The 14,487-nt window shown below is 39.8% G+C and overlaps 1 protein-coding gene across 1 annotated transcript in view; it reads left to right on the top strand.

Annotated features, from left to right (window-relative positions):
- GALNT5 (polypeptide N-acetylgalactosaminyltransferase 5) overlaps positions 1–14,487 on the top strand; it is a 44,668-nt gene that overhangs the window by 10,687 nt on the left and 19,494 nt on the right. The window contains exons 2-3 of the mRNA XM_036320326.1: positions 9,171–9,337; positions 11,558–11,677. Coding sequence (XP_036176219.1) covers positions 9,171–9,337; positions 11,558–11,677 — 287 coding nt within the window. The remainder of the gene's footprint in view (positions 1–9,170; positions 9,338–11,557; positions 11,678–14,487) is intronic.

The following is a 14,487-nucleotide window of genomic DNA, read 5'->3' as shown; positions in this document are numbered from 1 at the left end:
AGCTTCACTCTGACAGCTGCCCGCTCAAAATAGCCTATTGTTAAAGTGATTAATGTGGATGCTGGTGGTTTATGTGTCTAAGTCCCAGTCCAGTAGCTTTGATATTCAGTTACCTCAAGAACCACGGCTTCAGCCGGCCAAGGCCTTTGGAGTGAGTGTGACTGAAATCCTCTAAATTAGTAGTCAGGCAATTCTGACTAAATGTCAGGAGTAGCCTACCCTAGAAATAACAAACCATAAAAGTAAAATTGTTATATAATAATACTCTCTTATCAGTGAGTGCAAAAGAAGTCCCAATCATCCTAAGGTCTTGGAGAAAATAATAAAATTCGTGGCAGAGCTCCTCAGCTACAGGCTCCATTCTCCTTCTGATCATCCTGAAGATACCAGAGCTTGGGCAGCGAGCCCCCAAGGCTCACAGCGAGGCAGTGGTTGAATTGCAAATAGAAGCTGAGAAAATATTCTCCTCGACCTTCTGTTCAAACCTGAGAGGACTGAGATTTGACCTACACTTTGACTGTCTTGGAATAAAATGAAAAATTCATAGACGTGAGAGAATGCTATCATTCCCTCGATCTTCTCATCTGAAACCTTCTTTATTTGATGGGCTACATTCAAATCAAGCGAGTGGCTGAGGATCAGCACACACAAAGCCAAGAAAGTGAAACATATCACTCTCTGAGTCTCTTGATAAATGATGAGCCCTTGATAGACTTGGATTAAAGGACTGCCTGGGCAAAGGGCAGTGCCCCCAGTCAAAATGGGTGTATTTACATTGTTCGTAATCATAGGTCCTCACATGGCTTTTTTTTTTTTTTTTTTTTTTACCATGGAGCTTGCAAAGTATTCATATCCATTATCTCATCAGATCTTCACAGACATTCTGTGATGAAGGCATTGGAATCTTCATCTTAACAGTGAGGAAACGAAGGTTCTGGAAAGTCATAGGGTATGCCCATGGTCATGCAGACAGTAGGTGTCTTGAAGGACTCAAAACTCAGTCCTTCATCATCTCCCTCAAGTCCAGAGTCTTTCTGTCTCACCACAGGAGCATATCAACTTCATGCAGGACATGAATCCCCCACATTAGAGGCCCCATTTATTTTCAGTTGTTGGATTGGCTACAGTAATCAGTCTAGACTTCCCCCAAACAAAATAGATTGGACTAATTTTTAAGGATAACAAGGGAACTGCAGACTCCAAATACCTAATTTTTGTAATGAATGCACATATAGAATAAAAATATGATTTCTTACTCTCCAAAAAATGATTACCAACCCAGAAACGGCTTGCATTTAAATTAGACTTGACTTTAGCTGTGATTCCTCACCCAGTATAACAGAGCACAAGGTTTCCAATAGGCAAATTAGAAGAAAGAAAATTTACTTCAGCCGGGTCAGTGTAAGATAACTTGAAATAGATTTTACCACCTGTGAAAACTAGGCAGCTGATGGCATGTAAAAATGGTGTGAAAGCTAATAACACTGAAAATGCTCTGGTCTGACCCACAGTGCCTTTGAACAAAACAGCATGCCTCTTTTTCTAGACACCTGAAAACATGTTTAAGCTGTTTAGTAATGCAGGAAACCAAGTACCTATAAATATTGGAGTGGCCTGACATCGTAGCCACCTGAACCAAGGCACGCTCTGAAACTCTGGGTTTGAAACCTCTCCCATCTCCTTCTGTGCCCACTTCCCCACTCTTCAATGCTTCCCCTTTTCCAGACACCAGTATGATCTATACAATACAGTCCTCCACAGGGTTTTCTTCTCTGAGATCCCTTAAATACATCTAAAATGTGCTTGTCAGTAATTAGCAGAGGCACTCCTTATTTCCTGGGATATTAGCATCTAGTGCAGTGGTTCTCAACCTTCTGGCCCTTTAAATACAATTCCTCATGTTGTGACCCAACCATAAAATTATTTTCGTTGCTACTTCATAACTGTAATGTTGCTACTGTTATGAATCGTAATGTAAATATCTGATATGCAGGATGGTCTTAGGCGACTCCTGTGAAAGGGTTGTTCGACCACCAAAGGAGTCGCAACCCACAGGTTGAGAACCGCTGATAGTGGCATTTTTTCCTAATCTATACACCTGGTGCCCCTGGTGAAATCAAGGCACCATGACAGGCTGTGGTCAGTGGAGGATCCGATGGGTGGTGAGTGGAGGTGCCATCCCCAAATCTCTGAGAGCGTTTTCTGCCTCCAATTTCAGACTGGCTAGCATTATAATACTTCTTAGAACTTCCTTCTAAAATAGACCAAAAATCTACTGATTTCTAATATAAGAAGTTTCATCTGCATTAGCGTCCTTGGTTAACTCTTCCCAATGTAACCAGATGTTTCTACAGTTAACCAAATTTCAACCACAGAGCAACTCTCCAGACTTCACAGCCAGCCTGGCTTGTTCAGATGGCACATGCAGATTTTGTGCAGCTGACCCTTCCTTTTTAGAACTGATTTATCTTTTCAGCACCAAATGTGTAAAGAATATTTAAGTGTGAAATATCTAATTCCCATTCATTTACATTATAATGTTAAAAAGTCATAGGAAGTCACTGTCTTTTCTACCCTCCCTTTCAATTTTCTATTCCTCTTAGCTTTACTTCCTCTTTCCCAAACTAAAGCCCGAGATGAAGCATTTTACCATCCACATCAGCACCCTCAAACTATTCCGTCACTTTTCTTTCCACCTCGTTTGCTCTGGTGACCCCCAAACTTGGATTAATCTAACAGTCTGCTTTATCTCCTCCTACAGCTAGGCTGCCAGACACTGGTAAAGCAATCCACACCTGTATTTTGACTAAAATTTCGGGATATCCAAATTCAGGAAGGTGCTCAAGGCCCCTCAGATTGCATGTGTGTGTGTGTGTGTGTGTGTGTGTGTGTGTGTGTGTGTGTGTGTGTAGGTGTATTTAGCCAGTACTGTATCCTATTGTTCGTTGTCTATCCCAAATATTCTCTGTTTTCCTCAAGTTTCTACCCTATTACATGAGCAACTAACCTTTCCTCCTGTATGAACTCCAAACTCTTTTAACTTCTCATCCCAGATACATAAAATTATTATTATACATTATCATCATTTTTCCTATCTCAAAGGCAATATCTTTTCCATCATTTAAACTTGTGATTTAAGCTCCATTTCAACTCCATTCCTTCAACCGCCCATTCAATCCATAATTATCAAATAATTATATGTAACAATGCTAGAAGCTTGTGGCACTGTAGTAAGCAAGGAATATTTGCCCTGCCCTCAGGAAATTCTAGATGCAGAAGATAAGGGAGTAAAGTAAGTAAATTAATGCTCCTCCAGGAATACTGATGACTGTAAGAGAGAATAAAAGGAGGTTAGCTAGTTGTGATTGAGTAGTTAGAGAAGGCTTCTCTGTGGAGGTAGTACTTCAGCTAAGACCTAAATGAACAGAAGCCAACCATGAAAGCATAGGGAGGGTCAACTTGAATTTTCACATCATTTAAGGAACTGAAAGGTCAATGTGACCATGGGAAGTGTGTGATGTGCTGGTGGAATAACTCACAAGCAGTTGGAGAGATGGCCAGAGGTCATACTATATTGGGTCCTGTAGGCTACGGTAAAAATTTTGGATTCTTTTTCTACTTTATCTCACAGAAATCATTGAAGGATTTTAAACAGGAGAGTAGTATGAATGTGGTGAAGAGTGGAATTAGAGAGTCCAGTTAGGAGACTTCAGCAATGATGCTGAAGAAAAATGATGGAAACTCAAGAAGAAAGGGTATCAGAGAAGGTTAAAGGTGGAGCTGAGATATATTTTGGCAATACAACAGGCAGAAGTTAATGAGAGATTGGTTTTACTGACAGAAAGAGAGTGAATCTAGAATTAACATCCATATTTGTAGATAAAGGTGGGTGATGATGTCATTAATTAAGAGGGAAAATGCAGAGGAACTGGTGGGTGAGGTAGAGTGAAATGAAGATTTCTATTTAAAAAAACTTATGTGTAGGATGCCTGTGAGACATTCAGAGGTGAAGTTAAGTAGTTGGTTGGATATATGAGTCTGGAATTCAGAGACCAATCTGGCCAGAATATAAACTTGGAAGATAATATTTAAAGCTGTGGAAATGGATGAGATCATACAGTAGCATTGTACACAGAAGGCACAAAAACCTCTGAGAATCTTCTGTTTAGAGAGTAAAAAGAGGGAAAAGTTTAGAAGGAAACTGAAGGGAGAAAGACAGTGAGTGATGGGTGAAAACCAGGAGAGTATAGGTGTTTCATGAGAAAGAAAAGGAGAGTGACTCAAGGAGGCAAGACTTGTCATTGAGTCAACTGCCACTGTAAGTGATTAATACAAGGAGAGAGACCTCGCTCCACCAATAATCACAAAAATCACCGATTCTTTCAACTATCAACTCAATGCATACCTTCCCTGAAGCCCATAAATATGATCTGTTTCTTCCTACTCAGGAAAGGGAAGGGAACAGGGCTGACAAATTTGCCCTACACCCACCTAGTTACCCTATCTCTTTTCTTTCTAGGTTTCCTCCCAAAATAGTCTACAATGTAATCTCAACTCCTTCATCAACCTTTTACTCTAAATTCATTGTACTCTAGCCCCACCCATTTCCTCCTTGGGGAACTTTAGTCCTATTATCTCTCATCTTTGATGGTCTCCACCAGAGATTCTGATCATTAGACTGTCACATTGCTTTGTGAAAAAATTTCAAAGTTTAGTTTGTCTAGTATCAAAGTTATACTTCACTTGCTGGAATTATTAGTAATTATGCAATCAAATGTTATAATCTTTTACTTAATGCTTAGAAATCCATCATATTTTTTCTCCCTTTTTCTAATATTTTTATTTTCTATAATTGAATTATAAATAATACTAGAGACCCATTGCATGAAGAGATTTGTGAAATAGGTCTTTCTTCCCCTGGCTGCTGGCACCGGTTTTCCTCCAGCACCCAGGACCCAGGCCTTCACTCCGGCCACAGTGGAGAAGCCAAGCCTCTTCAATCTTCAGTTGTCTTCAGTCTTCAGTCGTCTTCAGTCTTCGCTCCGTGCCTACGTATGCAAATTAACCACCATCTTTGTTGGGTTAATTTGCATGCTCATCCTGATTGGCTGGTGGGCATAGTGGAGTGACATCAATTTGCATGTTTCTCTTTTATTAGTGTAGATTAGTGTTCTAACTTTTTTAAAATATATTTTTATTGATTACAGAGAGGAAGGGAGAGGAAGGAAGAGAGAGAAACATCAATGATGAAAGAGAATCATTGATGGGCTGCCTCCTACATGCCCCACACTGGGCATAAAGCCTGCAACCCCAGCATATGCTCTGACTGGGAATTGAATGTGACCTCCTGATTCAAAGGTCGACTCTCAACCACTGAGACATGCCAGCTGGGCTATAACTCTAAATTTTAATAGTAGGATTTATAATTTGATGTCACCAATTTAACACTTTCATGTTCTTCAATGTGCAACTTCAAAGAAGATTCAAATGTAGTTTATTATTTTTTGTAGTTTAAAAAATAATGAAGATATTCCCTTACTTTAATGGTTCTATTAGTTCAAAGTAAACCAGCCTTTTGTTGACAGGTAAAGAGGGCACTCACCCATCTAAGGAAATAACAGATGTGTCATCTCTCTCTTCAAAAAAAGTATACAGTTGACCCTTGAACAAGATAGCTTTGAATTTATGGGCCCACTTACACATTGGTTTGTTTGTTTGCTTGTTTTTCTTTTTTGGTAAATACAATCAGCCCTTATATCCTTGGGTTTCACATCTTCAGATTCAGCCAACCCAGGATGGATAACAGTATTTTTGCATTCCCAACTGCCAATTCCCTTCCACAGATTCCTCACCACAGAGAGAAATACTGTTTTTGGACCATGGTTGGTTGAATCCATGGATGTGAAGGGCAGATTGTAGAGTCAAAGTTATATGTGGATTTTCCACTGCACTGGGACTGGTGCCCCCAAACCCTGTGTTGTTCAAGGGTCAACTGTACATGCTTTCTAGGTGAATAATGTTGGGTAAATTATTTATCTTCTTGAGCTTCAGTTTGCTCTATTTGAAGAAGAGTATAATAATATGTATCTCAAGTAGTTGTTATAAAAATTGAATTTAACTATAGACAGACTGTACAGTGCTGTGCAAATGTGAGGTGTACCTATTTCTTATTTATGACCTAAACAAAGTGTAACTACCCCACAAAATGCCCATCTACTGCCAGCTACTTTTGTTCTAGTGTTGTTAAGTCTTCCTGAATGTTTATTTCTGGAGCCATACTTGGACCAGAACTTGAGTCCCAACTCTGCCCTTTACTAACAGTATATTCATGGACTAGTCTCCCCATGATTTTAATTATTCACCTATAAAAAGAGAAAGGTATGTTGTTGATTTAAAGTTTCAATTGAAATAATGTAGACTGCCTATAGTACTTAGTTATGATCATCAGAATTTAAATATTGCATTGCTAACAGTTGTTGTGTTAAAGGATGGCAAATACTCTTTGTGAGGTTCCACTGGGGACAATCCCAGAATAGTAACCCAGGCAGGAGATGGAAAAATGCCAGCAGTGAGGCGGTGTGCAGTGCAAGGCATGGAAGAAAACCAAAACCAATTACGACCCACCTGAATACCAACTCCCACTTTAGCCTTCCTCTCATTTTTATGCCATAAAAATGATTTCAACTGTGGCTAATCTTTAGTAGAGAGAGTTTCAGCAAGAAATCCCCAAATGGAAAGAGAAGCTGAAGAGTTTAATGATTATATATATAAGATATATATATATATATATATATATATATATATATATATATATAGTCTCCCAAAAATGTATGTGTGTGTGTGTATATATATATATATATATATATATATATATAAATTATAAAGCAGTGTTTATTAAAATACATTTCCTTTTCAAAATTGAGTTATCAGCTGTTAAAGTGTGTATATACTTTTGGGGACATTATATATATATATATATATATATGTATGTATCCTATCTAATAAAAGAGAAACATGGTAATTAGCCGTACCTCCGCTACCCTTCCCATTAGCTAATCAGGGCAATATGCAAATTAACTGCCAGCCAAGATGGCAGCCGGCAACCAGGCAGCTTTAAGTGAACATGAGGCTTGCTTGCATCAGTGACGTAGGACTCCAATGTTCCCCGCCTGCCACTGCCGGCCTCTGAGCTTGCAGTTTGAAACATTGTTACAAATATAGAAGCTAAACAAAACCCCAGAAACCTGCTTTCAGCCAGCCGGGATCTCAGAGCTGGAGTTGAAACAGTGTTTCGATTATAGAACACAAACAAACCAGATACCTGCTTTCAGCAGTGGAGGCCTAAGAGCTGGAGCCAAGCCTCAGAGCTAAAGCTGGCCCAGAATAAAAAAAGAAAAAAGAAAAAAAGGAGCAGTTGGGAGCTTCAGTCACCCGCCAGCCTGAAAACAGCCCTCAGCCCCTCACCCAGACTGGCCAGGCACCCCAGTGGGGACCCCCACCCTGATGGGTGTGTGACCAGCTGCAAACAGCCATCATCCCCTCATCCAGGCTGTCCAGGCACCCAAGCGGGACCCCCACTCTGATGCAGGACACCCTTCAGGGCAAGCCAGTGGCCCCCACCCGTGCACCAAGCCTCTATCCTATATAGTAAAAGGGTAACATGCCTCCCAGCACCGGGATCAGCATGACAGGGGGCAGCGCCCAAACCCCCTGATTGCCCTGTGGCTCTGTGTGTGACAGGGGGCGGGGCCACAACCTCCCTATTTGCCCTGCTCTGTTCGTGACAGGGGAAGGCGCCCAACCCCCTGATCAACCCTGCTCTGTGCCTGATAGGGGGGAGCTCCCCAACCCCCTGATCACCCTGCGGCTCTGTGTGTGACAGGGTGCGGTGCCCCAACCCTCCCCTCCCCCCCCCCCGCCCCAAGGGCCCTGCTCTGTGTGTGACGGGATAGAGCCATAACCTCCCCATCGGCCCTGCCCTGAGTGTGACAGGGGGAAGTGCCCCAACTCCCCTATCGGCCCTGCTCTGTGCATGACAGGGGGGAGATCCCCAACCCCCTGATCGACCCTGCTCTGTGTGTGACAGGATACGGAGCCCCAAACCCCTGATTGGCCCTGCTCTGTGTGTGACAGGGGGCGGTGCCCCAACCCCCCAATCGGCCCTACCCTGAGTGTGACTGAGAGTGGCATCGCAGCCTCCCGATCCGCCCTGCTCTGTGCATGACAGGGGGCGGCACTCCAACTCCCCAATCAGCCCTGCTCTGAGCCCAACCAGGCGCTGCACCTAGGGATTGGGCCTGCCCTCTGCCACTCGGGAGCAGGCCTAAGCCAGCAGGTCATTATCTCCCAAGGGGTCCCAGACTGTGAGAGGGCACAGGCCGGGCTGAGGGACCCCCCCCCCCCACCCCCCAAGTGCACAAATTTTTGTGCACTGGGTCTCTAGTATATATATATATAAATTTGGTATTAATTCATTTACTCATAGAGTGGAAAGCATATAATTTATTTGGCACTTGGCAGGAAGCCAGCTGGAAGGACAATAATAAACTACCTGGTAGCATTATATAATTCTGAATGTTCTCTCATGGTAAATAATCTAATTAAGATAACAAAATACTCCCATTGGTGAATTTCTTTGCCAAGAACTGTGCTAGGCATTTTATGAACATTCTCACTAGGCTGTAAAACTCAGTTCAATAAGAACCATTACTTCATCTCACAGATGAGGAAACTGAGGCACAGAGAGATTAAGTAAGGTATTAATGAATAAAGATCTTAGAAATATTGGTGGTTGGATTCAAAATAGCATCTAACCATCTGCAAAGCCCATGTCCTTTCCACTACAGCCTGATGCCTCCACAGGGAGTGCTCATGTCTCACATTGTTAGTCCTTTTACACCAACTCCTGTTAGTGGCTATTCTTCCTTTGCTCTTTTATTTTGTTTATACCCTTCCCCAAGAAAAAGCACACAACAGAATCCTCTTTGATATATATAGATGGATGAATAGATAGATAGATGATAGATGATAGATAGATAGATAGATAGATAGATAGATAGATAGATAGATAGATAACAAATATACACACACAATCGTACTTTATAACTCTTAAATCCATCCTGTGGATCCTGTTAGCACATTGCTTATGCTCAGCTTGTATTCTGGCCCAGGTGTGCAAAGCAGCTCGTTCACAACAACCTCCCAACCACCAGTGTCATCATGTGCTTTGTGGATGAGGTATGGTCCACTCTCCTGCGGTCTGTTCATAGTGTCCTCAATCGCTCTCCTCCGCATCTCATCAAGGAGATTCTGCTGGTGGATGACTTCAGCACCAAAGGTAAGAAAACCAACCCTGAAAAATCAAAGTTTTATATAAAACAAATGCAGTTTGGATGAATGGCAAACTTACAGGGTAATCTGATAAAGCATATACATTTTACAAATGCCAAATCATGGTTCCTAACAACCATCCGGGGCCCTGTCCAGGTAGCCTTCCCAAACTTCCTTTCAGCTGTGACTTCTCTGCCATGCAGGAGTGATTTTTTAACTCTAGCTCTTTGGAGATGGGCACTATGAAATCTAGAAACTAGAAGGTGTTCTCTCAATTGCACAAACATATTTTTTATGGGATCTAATAAGCAAATACCCCACAATTAATGGGGTGCCTTTCCTGTAAATAGAGTTTGAGTTAGACTCTATGGAAAACAAGGAAATGGAAGGCCTATGGCTTCTTCATCAAGAGCAAAACATATTATATTTTCAGCTAAGTGTTAAGAGGATGAATTGCCAATGGGACCAGAGAGATGAGGTTCCTCCATTGTAGGGCTTTACATTTGTTTTGTTTATTACAGAGAAGACTCTCTCTCTCTCTTTGGATTGTCAAATAATTTGTGTGTGTAAGTGGTCCCAAGACTACCAGAGGTCCCATGACTGCCACGTCATAAATTCCCCAAATGCAGCCAACTTCCAAAAAGTTTAGAAAATAGCAAAGAGATGACAAACCTTAACAGAGCAGGTTAGCCTGGTTCATGACCACAATGACAGCCAATGATCTCAGCCTCAGTTTCCCACCGGAATCACACGGAGCTCCTGAAGCAATGAGATGCCTAAGGAAAACTAGTTGAAAACTTTAAGAAAGCAGACACAGACATAGTATGTAGTTACTAAACAGGTAACAGTCTCTTTAGGAATGGTGTATCCAGGTTTTGTGGGATCTGAAGCTTCTATGGAGTCTTTTTAAGAAAAACAACACAAAGTGAGTAGGAAAGTGAGCAGCAGAAGTATTCCTAAAGCCAGTCCTCCCTGGGAATGTTAATTGCACATAGACGTGACCACAAGGCACATCAAAATACCTCATAACACCCCCCCCCCAACACACACACACACACACACACACACACACACACACACACACACATTCCTTTAGCTGGACATCAAACAAGACCAGGTAGGTGTGGTGGAGGGGGATGTCACAGCAGGAAGTGACAGTGTTCTTAAGCAATTACAGTCGCAATATCTTTCTTTTGCAAATATTTCAGTTTGCATACAATACTTAGCCTCTTCCCTGGGCCTTAGAAGGGGATTTTGTTAAGGGGGGTGGGGGTGGGGGTGATGGTGGTACAATTTTAATTTATTTCTAGGTAAATTTGCCCCTGGACTTAACAAGTACTCAGAAAAGGTGATCCTTCCTGTGTGTAATTTGGCAACGCAGAGAAGGATTTGAGATTTAAAAAAAAACAAAAAAACAGTTGGAAAAAAAAAAGAAACAAAAAGAAAAGAAAAGAAAAGAAAAGAAAAGAAATGGAAAGAAAAGAAAAGAAAAGAAAAGAAAAGAAAAGAAAAGAAAAGAAAAGAAAAGGAAAGGAAAGGAAAGGAAAGAAAAGAAAAGAAAAGAAAAGAAAAGAAAAGAAAAGAAAAGAAAAGAAGAGAGTATTGAACCCAGATAAAAATTCATCCAAAAAAAATGACATCAGAAAATAAAATAATACCCAAAGGAATAAAATTTCATTTGCAACAGCATGGATGGACCTACAGGGTATTATGCTAAGTGGAATAAGTCAGACAGAGAAAGATAAACACCAGATGATTTCACTTATATTTGAAATCTAAAAAATAAACATAAAATAAATGAGTAAACAATACAGAAATAAACTCATAGATACAGAGAGCAAATTGATGATTACCAGGTGGGAGGGGGATTGTGAGGATTGGTGAAAAATATGAAGGGATTAAGAAGTACAAATTACCAGTTATAAAATTAATCACAGGGATGTAAAGTACAATACAGGGGATATAGTCAATAATATTATAATAACTATGTATGGTGTCAGGTGGGTACTAGACTTATTGGGGTGGTCATTTCATAAGCTATATAAATGTCTAATCATTATGTTTCATATCTGAAACTAATATAGTATTGTATGTCCACTGTAATTGAAAAAAAAATTTAATTTATAAGTATCATAGTTTTTGGAGTTTAACATTGAGGAGGCACTACTTCTGCTATTATCCAGATCTAGTTAAGTGATGTCTTTTCTATTCTCACACTCTGATATAGATTACCTAAAAGATAATTTGGATAAATACATGTCTCAGTTTCCAAAAGTTCGGATTCTTCACCTCAAAGAGAGACACGGCTTAATAAGAGCCAGACTGGCAGGGGCACAGATTGCAACAGGTAAGAAGCTGCTGATTTTCTGTTTTGTTCACATTTTTGTTTAATTTTAATTTTTTAATATACATCAAATGTGAAATAATAGTACAGTGCATCCATAATCTGCCATTTTTTTTGCAATATGTGCTTCATCACACATATACACAGACACATCTATACATACACATCTTTTTTTCTGAACTTTTGAAAAGAAATTTACAGACATCATGACACTCTATCTAATACCTCAGCAAGCATCTCTGAAGAACAGAGACGTTCCCATACATAGGCACAACTTTTAGACCTAAGTATCACCTAATATATCACCTTTCAAATTTTCTCATTGCTCCCAAAATATTTTATATGGCTGCTTTTTTCTTTTCAAATTTGAGAACTAATTAAGTTTCATGTACTGCATTTGGTTGCTTGCTCTCCTTTGTCCCTTAGTGTAGAATAGACAAAGTCACAACCATTGACTTGTGGTGTGTGTTCTTTTGAAGAGTATAGGCCATTTGTATTGCATAATTGACCACAGTCTGAAATTTTCTCTTTCTTCCTGTTACCTACAGGATAAATGTTTTGGGCATGAATACTATAGAGAACTCAACTGCATAAGTGAAGGAATTGTGTACTTATTGCTTCAAATCAAGAGGTGCATGATGTCAGGTTACCCCGCTGTTGGTGATACTCATTTTTGAGCCCTTGGTTAAGATATTAGCAGCTAGTTGTTAATGAAAAGTTAGTTGTGGGGTGATTCTTTGATCCAATCAGATATCCTGTTTTCCTCACAGACTTTATCTAATGGTTTAGCATTCAATGATGATCATTGCTTGATTCAGTTATTACACTGAGGGCTGCAAATTTATTTTTCTAATTCTATCATTTCTTCTTTTATTAGCTGACATTGACTTGTAAAATAGTAATGTCTCCCTCCTCCTCTCTCTCCTTTTTTCCTCCCCTCTCATGCCCTTATCACTATGGATTTATAGCTTTAAAAAATTAAATGTGTATATTACCAGTATTATTTGGGGGGGAGAATGTGCTCAATTGTCCCAAATTTGAACACCAGGAGCCCCTTCAAGCCCGACCCCATCAATATTTCAGATCTTCAGAATTTTAAAATTGTCTCTTCTCTGACATATGTTTTCTCTTTTGATAGCCCTTTCTGTCTTCCTAAAGAGAATATGACTTCTTTCCTCAACCTTTTTTAGTGTGTGGGTGTTGGTGATGAATAGGAGAAGTGAACCTTTTCTGCCCATGGGTATTCTAAAATGAACATTACGCATTTTGGTTCATTTTCACACCTTCTATGGAAGGACCTCATAAAAATATCTGATATTTTGTACCAGGTATCATTCTAAAAACTTTCTACAGTAACTAAATTAATCCTCGAATAATTTTATGAGGTAGGTACAATCATTTTCATTTTACACATTAGGATACATAGACACAGTGACATTATGATATGTCCATGTTCTCCTAGCTAATAAGTGGTAGAGTCAGGATTGGAACACAGAAACCTTCGCTCCAGAATCGTCACTCTTATCTACTACACTTTGCTGTCTGTAAATAGGTAGCCACCATTCTGCCCCTGTAAATCATGGCATTGCAATTCTCCACCTGATTGTATTCAAGCCTATCCGGATGGTGAATTATGTGCTCACCTGAGTTTCAATTCCTGTAACTATAGCTCAAATTTGGAACTCTTCTTATCCCACTGGTTTGCTAAAAAAAAATGTCTTCTCTCTCGGTAATATGAATTTTCAATTGACAACAAATACATCACACCAAAATTGGCATTGCAGTGACAACTAAGATTCTCAATAATGAAGTGCATTTGGAAAAATTAAATGAACTTCCGTGTTTGATTTTCTATGGAAAATAATTGTCCAAAAATGATACCAGAATAAACTGGTCAAGAAATAGTCCAAGTAGGTAACCTTTGAGCTGAGATCTAGTTGAAGAACATTTCCAGGAAAATGGAACAAAAAGTATAAATATACTGATGCAGAAACAAACTCTGTATATTCAGGTTAAAGAAAGAAGTTTATTATGACTGCTGAATGCTAACGATGGAAAGAGGTAGGAGATTCATTTAGGAAGAAAGGCAACGGTAGGCATTTAAAAGTTTATGCATCATTTAAGGAGTGTAGGTAATATTCTTGGCATAATGTAATGCCAATAAAGACATTAATGAGGAGAGTAAAACTGTCTGATTTATATTTTAAAAGCTTAGTGTGGTCACTTTGTGGAGAATGAATATTATGGAGATGAGAGGAAAACGTAGCGAGACCAATTAGGTGGCTATTGTAGTTGTCTAGGCACCAGGAAGGTACCAAGACAGATGGAGGAAGTGGTCAGACAGAATATATTGTGGACATGGAGCTTATAAGACTTGACATCAGAGAAGATGTGAAGAAAGCATTAACGAGAGGAGTCAAAAAAGAAACCCAGGATTGGAAAGAATTTGAACAACTCAATGGGCAGCAGGATCATAGCCAGAGGAATAGATCTGGGATTGCAAATGAGTTCTGATTTTGTTCATGTAATTTCGAGATGAAAATTAGACATCCATGTAGATGCCTAAGAAAGCTGATGAATACAGAACCACAAATGTTCCGCTTGTAAAAAAAAAAAAAAAAAAAAAAAAAAAATTCCTCTGCTTGCAAAGGAAAGAGTACAAAGCATGCTGGTAAGGATCTTCAGAACAGTCTAAATTGTTAGACAACATGGGAAGCTGTCTTCAAATGGAGTGTTATGAACTTGATCAAAGCAGTTGCCTAATCGGCCCATTCAGGCACTTGTAATTACAACTGTAAACTAATTTCTTTGAA

This window comes from Myotis myotis, unplaced genomic scaffold, assembly GCF_014108235.1.
Source record: "Myotis myotis isolate mMyoMyo1 unplaced genomic scaffold, mMyoMyo1.p scaffold_m19_p_8, whole genome shotgun sequence".
Classification (NCBI taxonomy): domain Eukaryota; kingdom Metazoa; phylum Chordata; class Mammalia; order Chiroptera; family Vespertilionidae; genus Myotis; species Myotis myotis.
The sequence above is the reverse complement of the archived record's forward strand: the minus strand, read 5'-3'. Positions and strand labels throughout refer to the sequence as shown.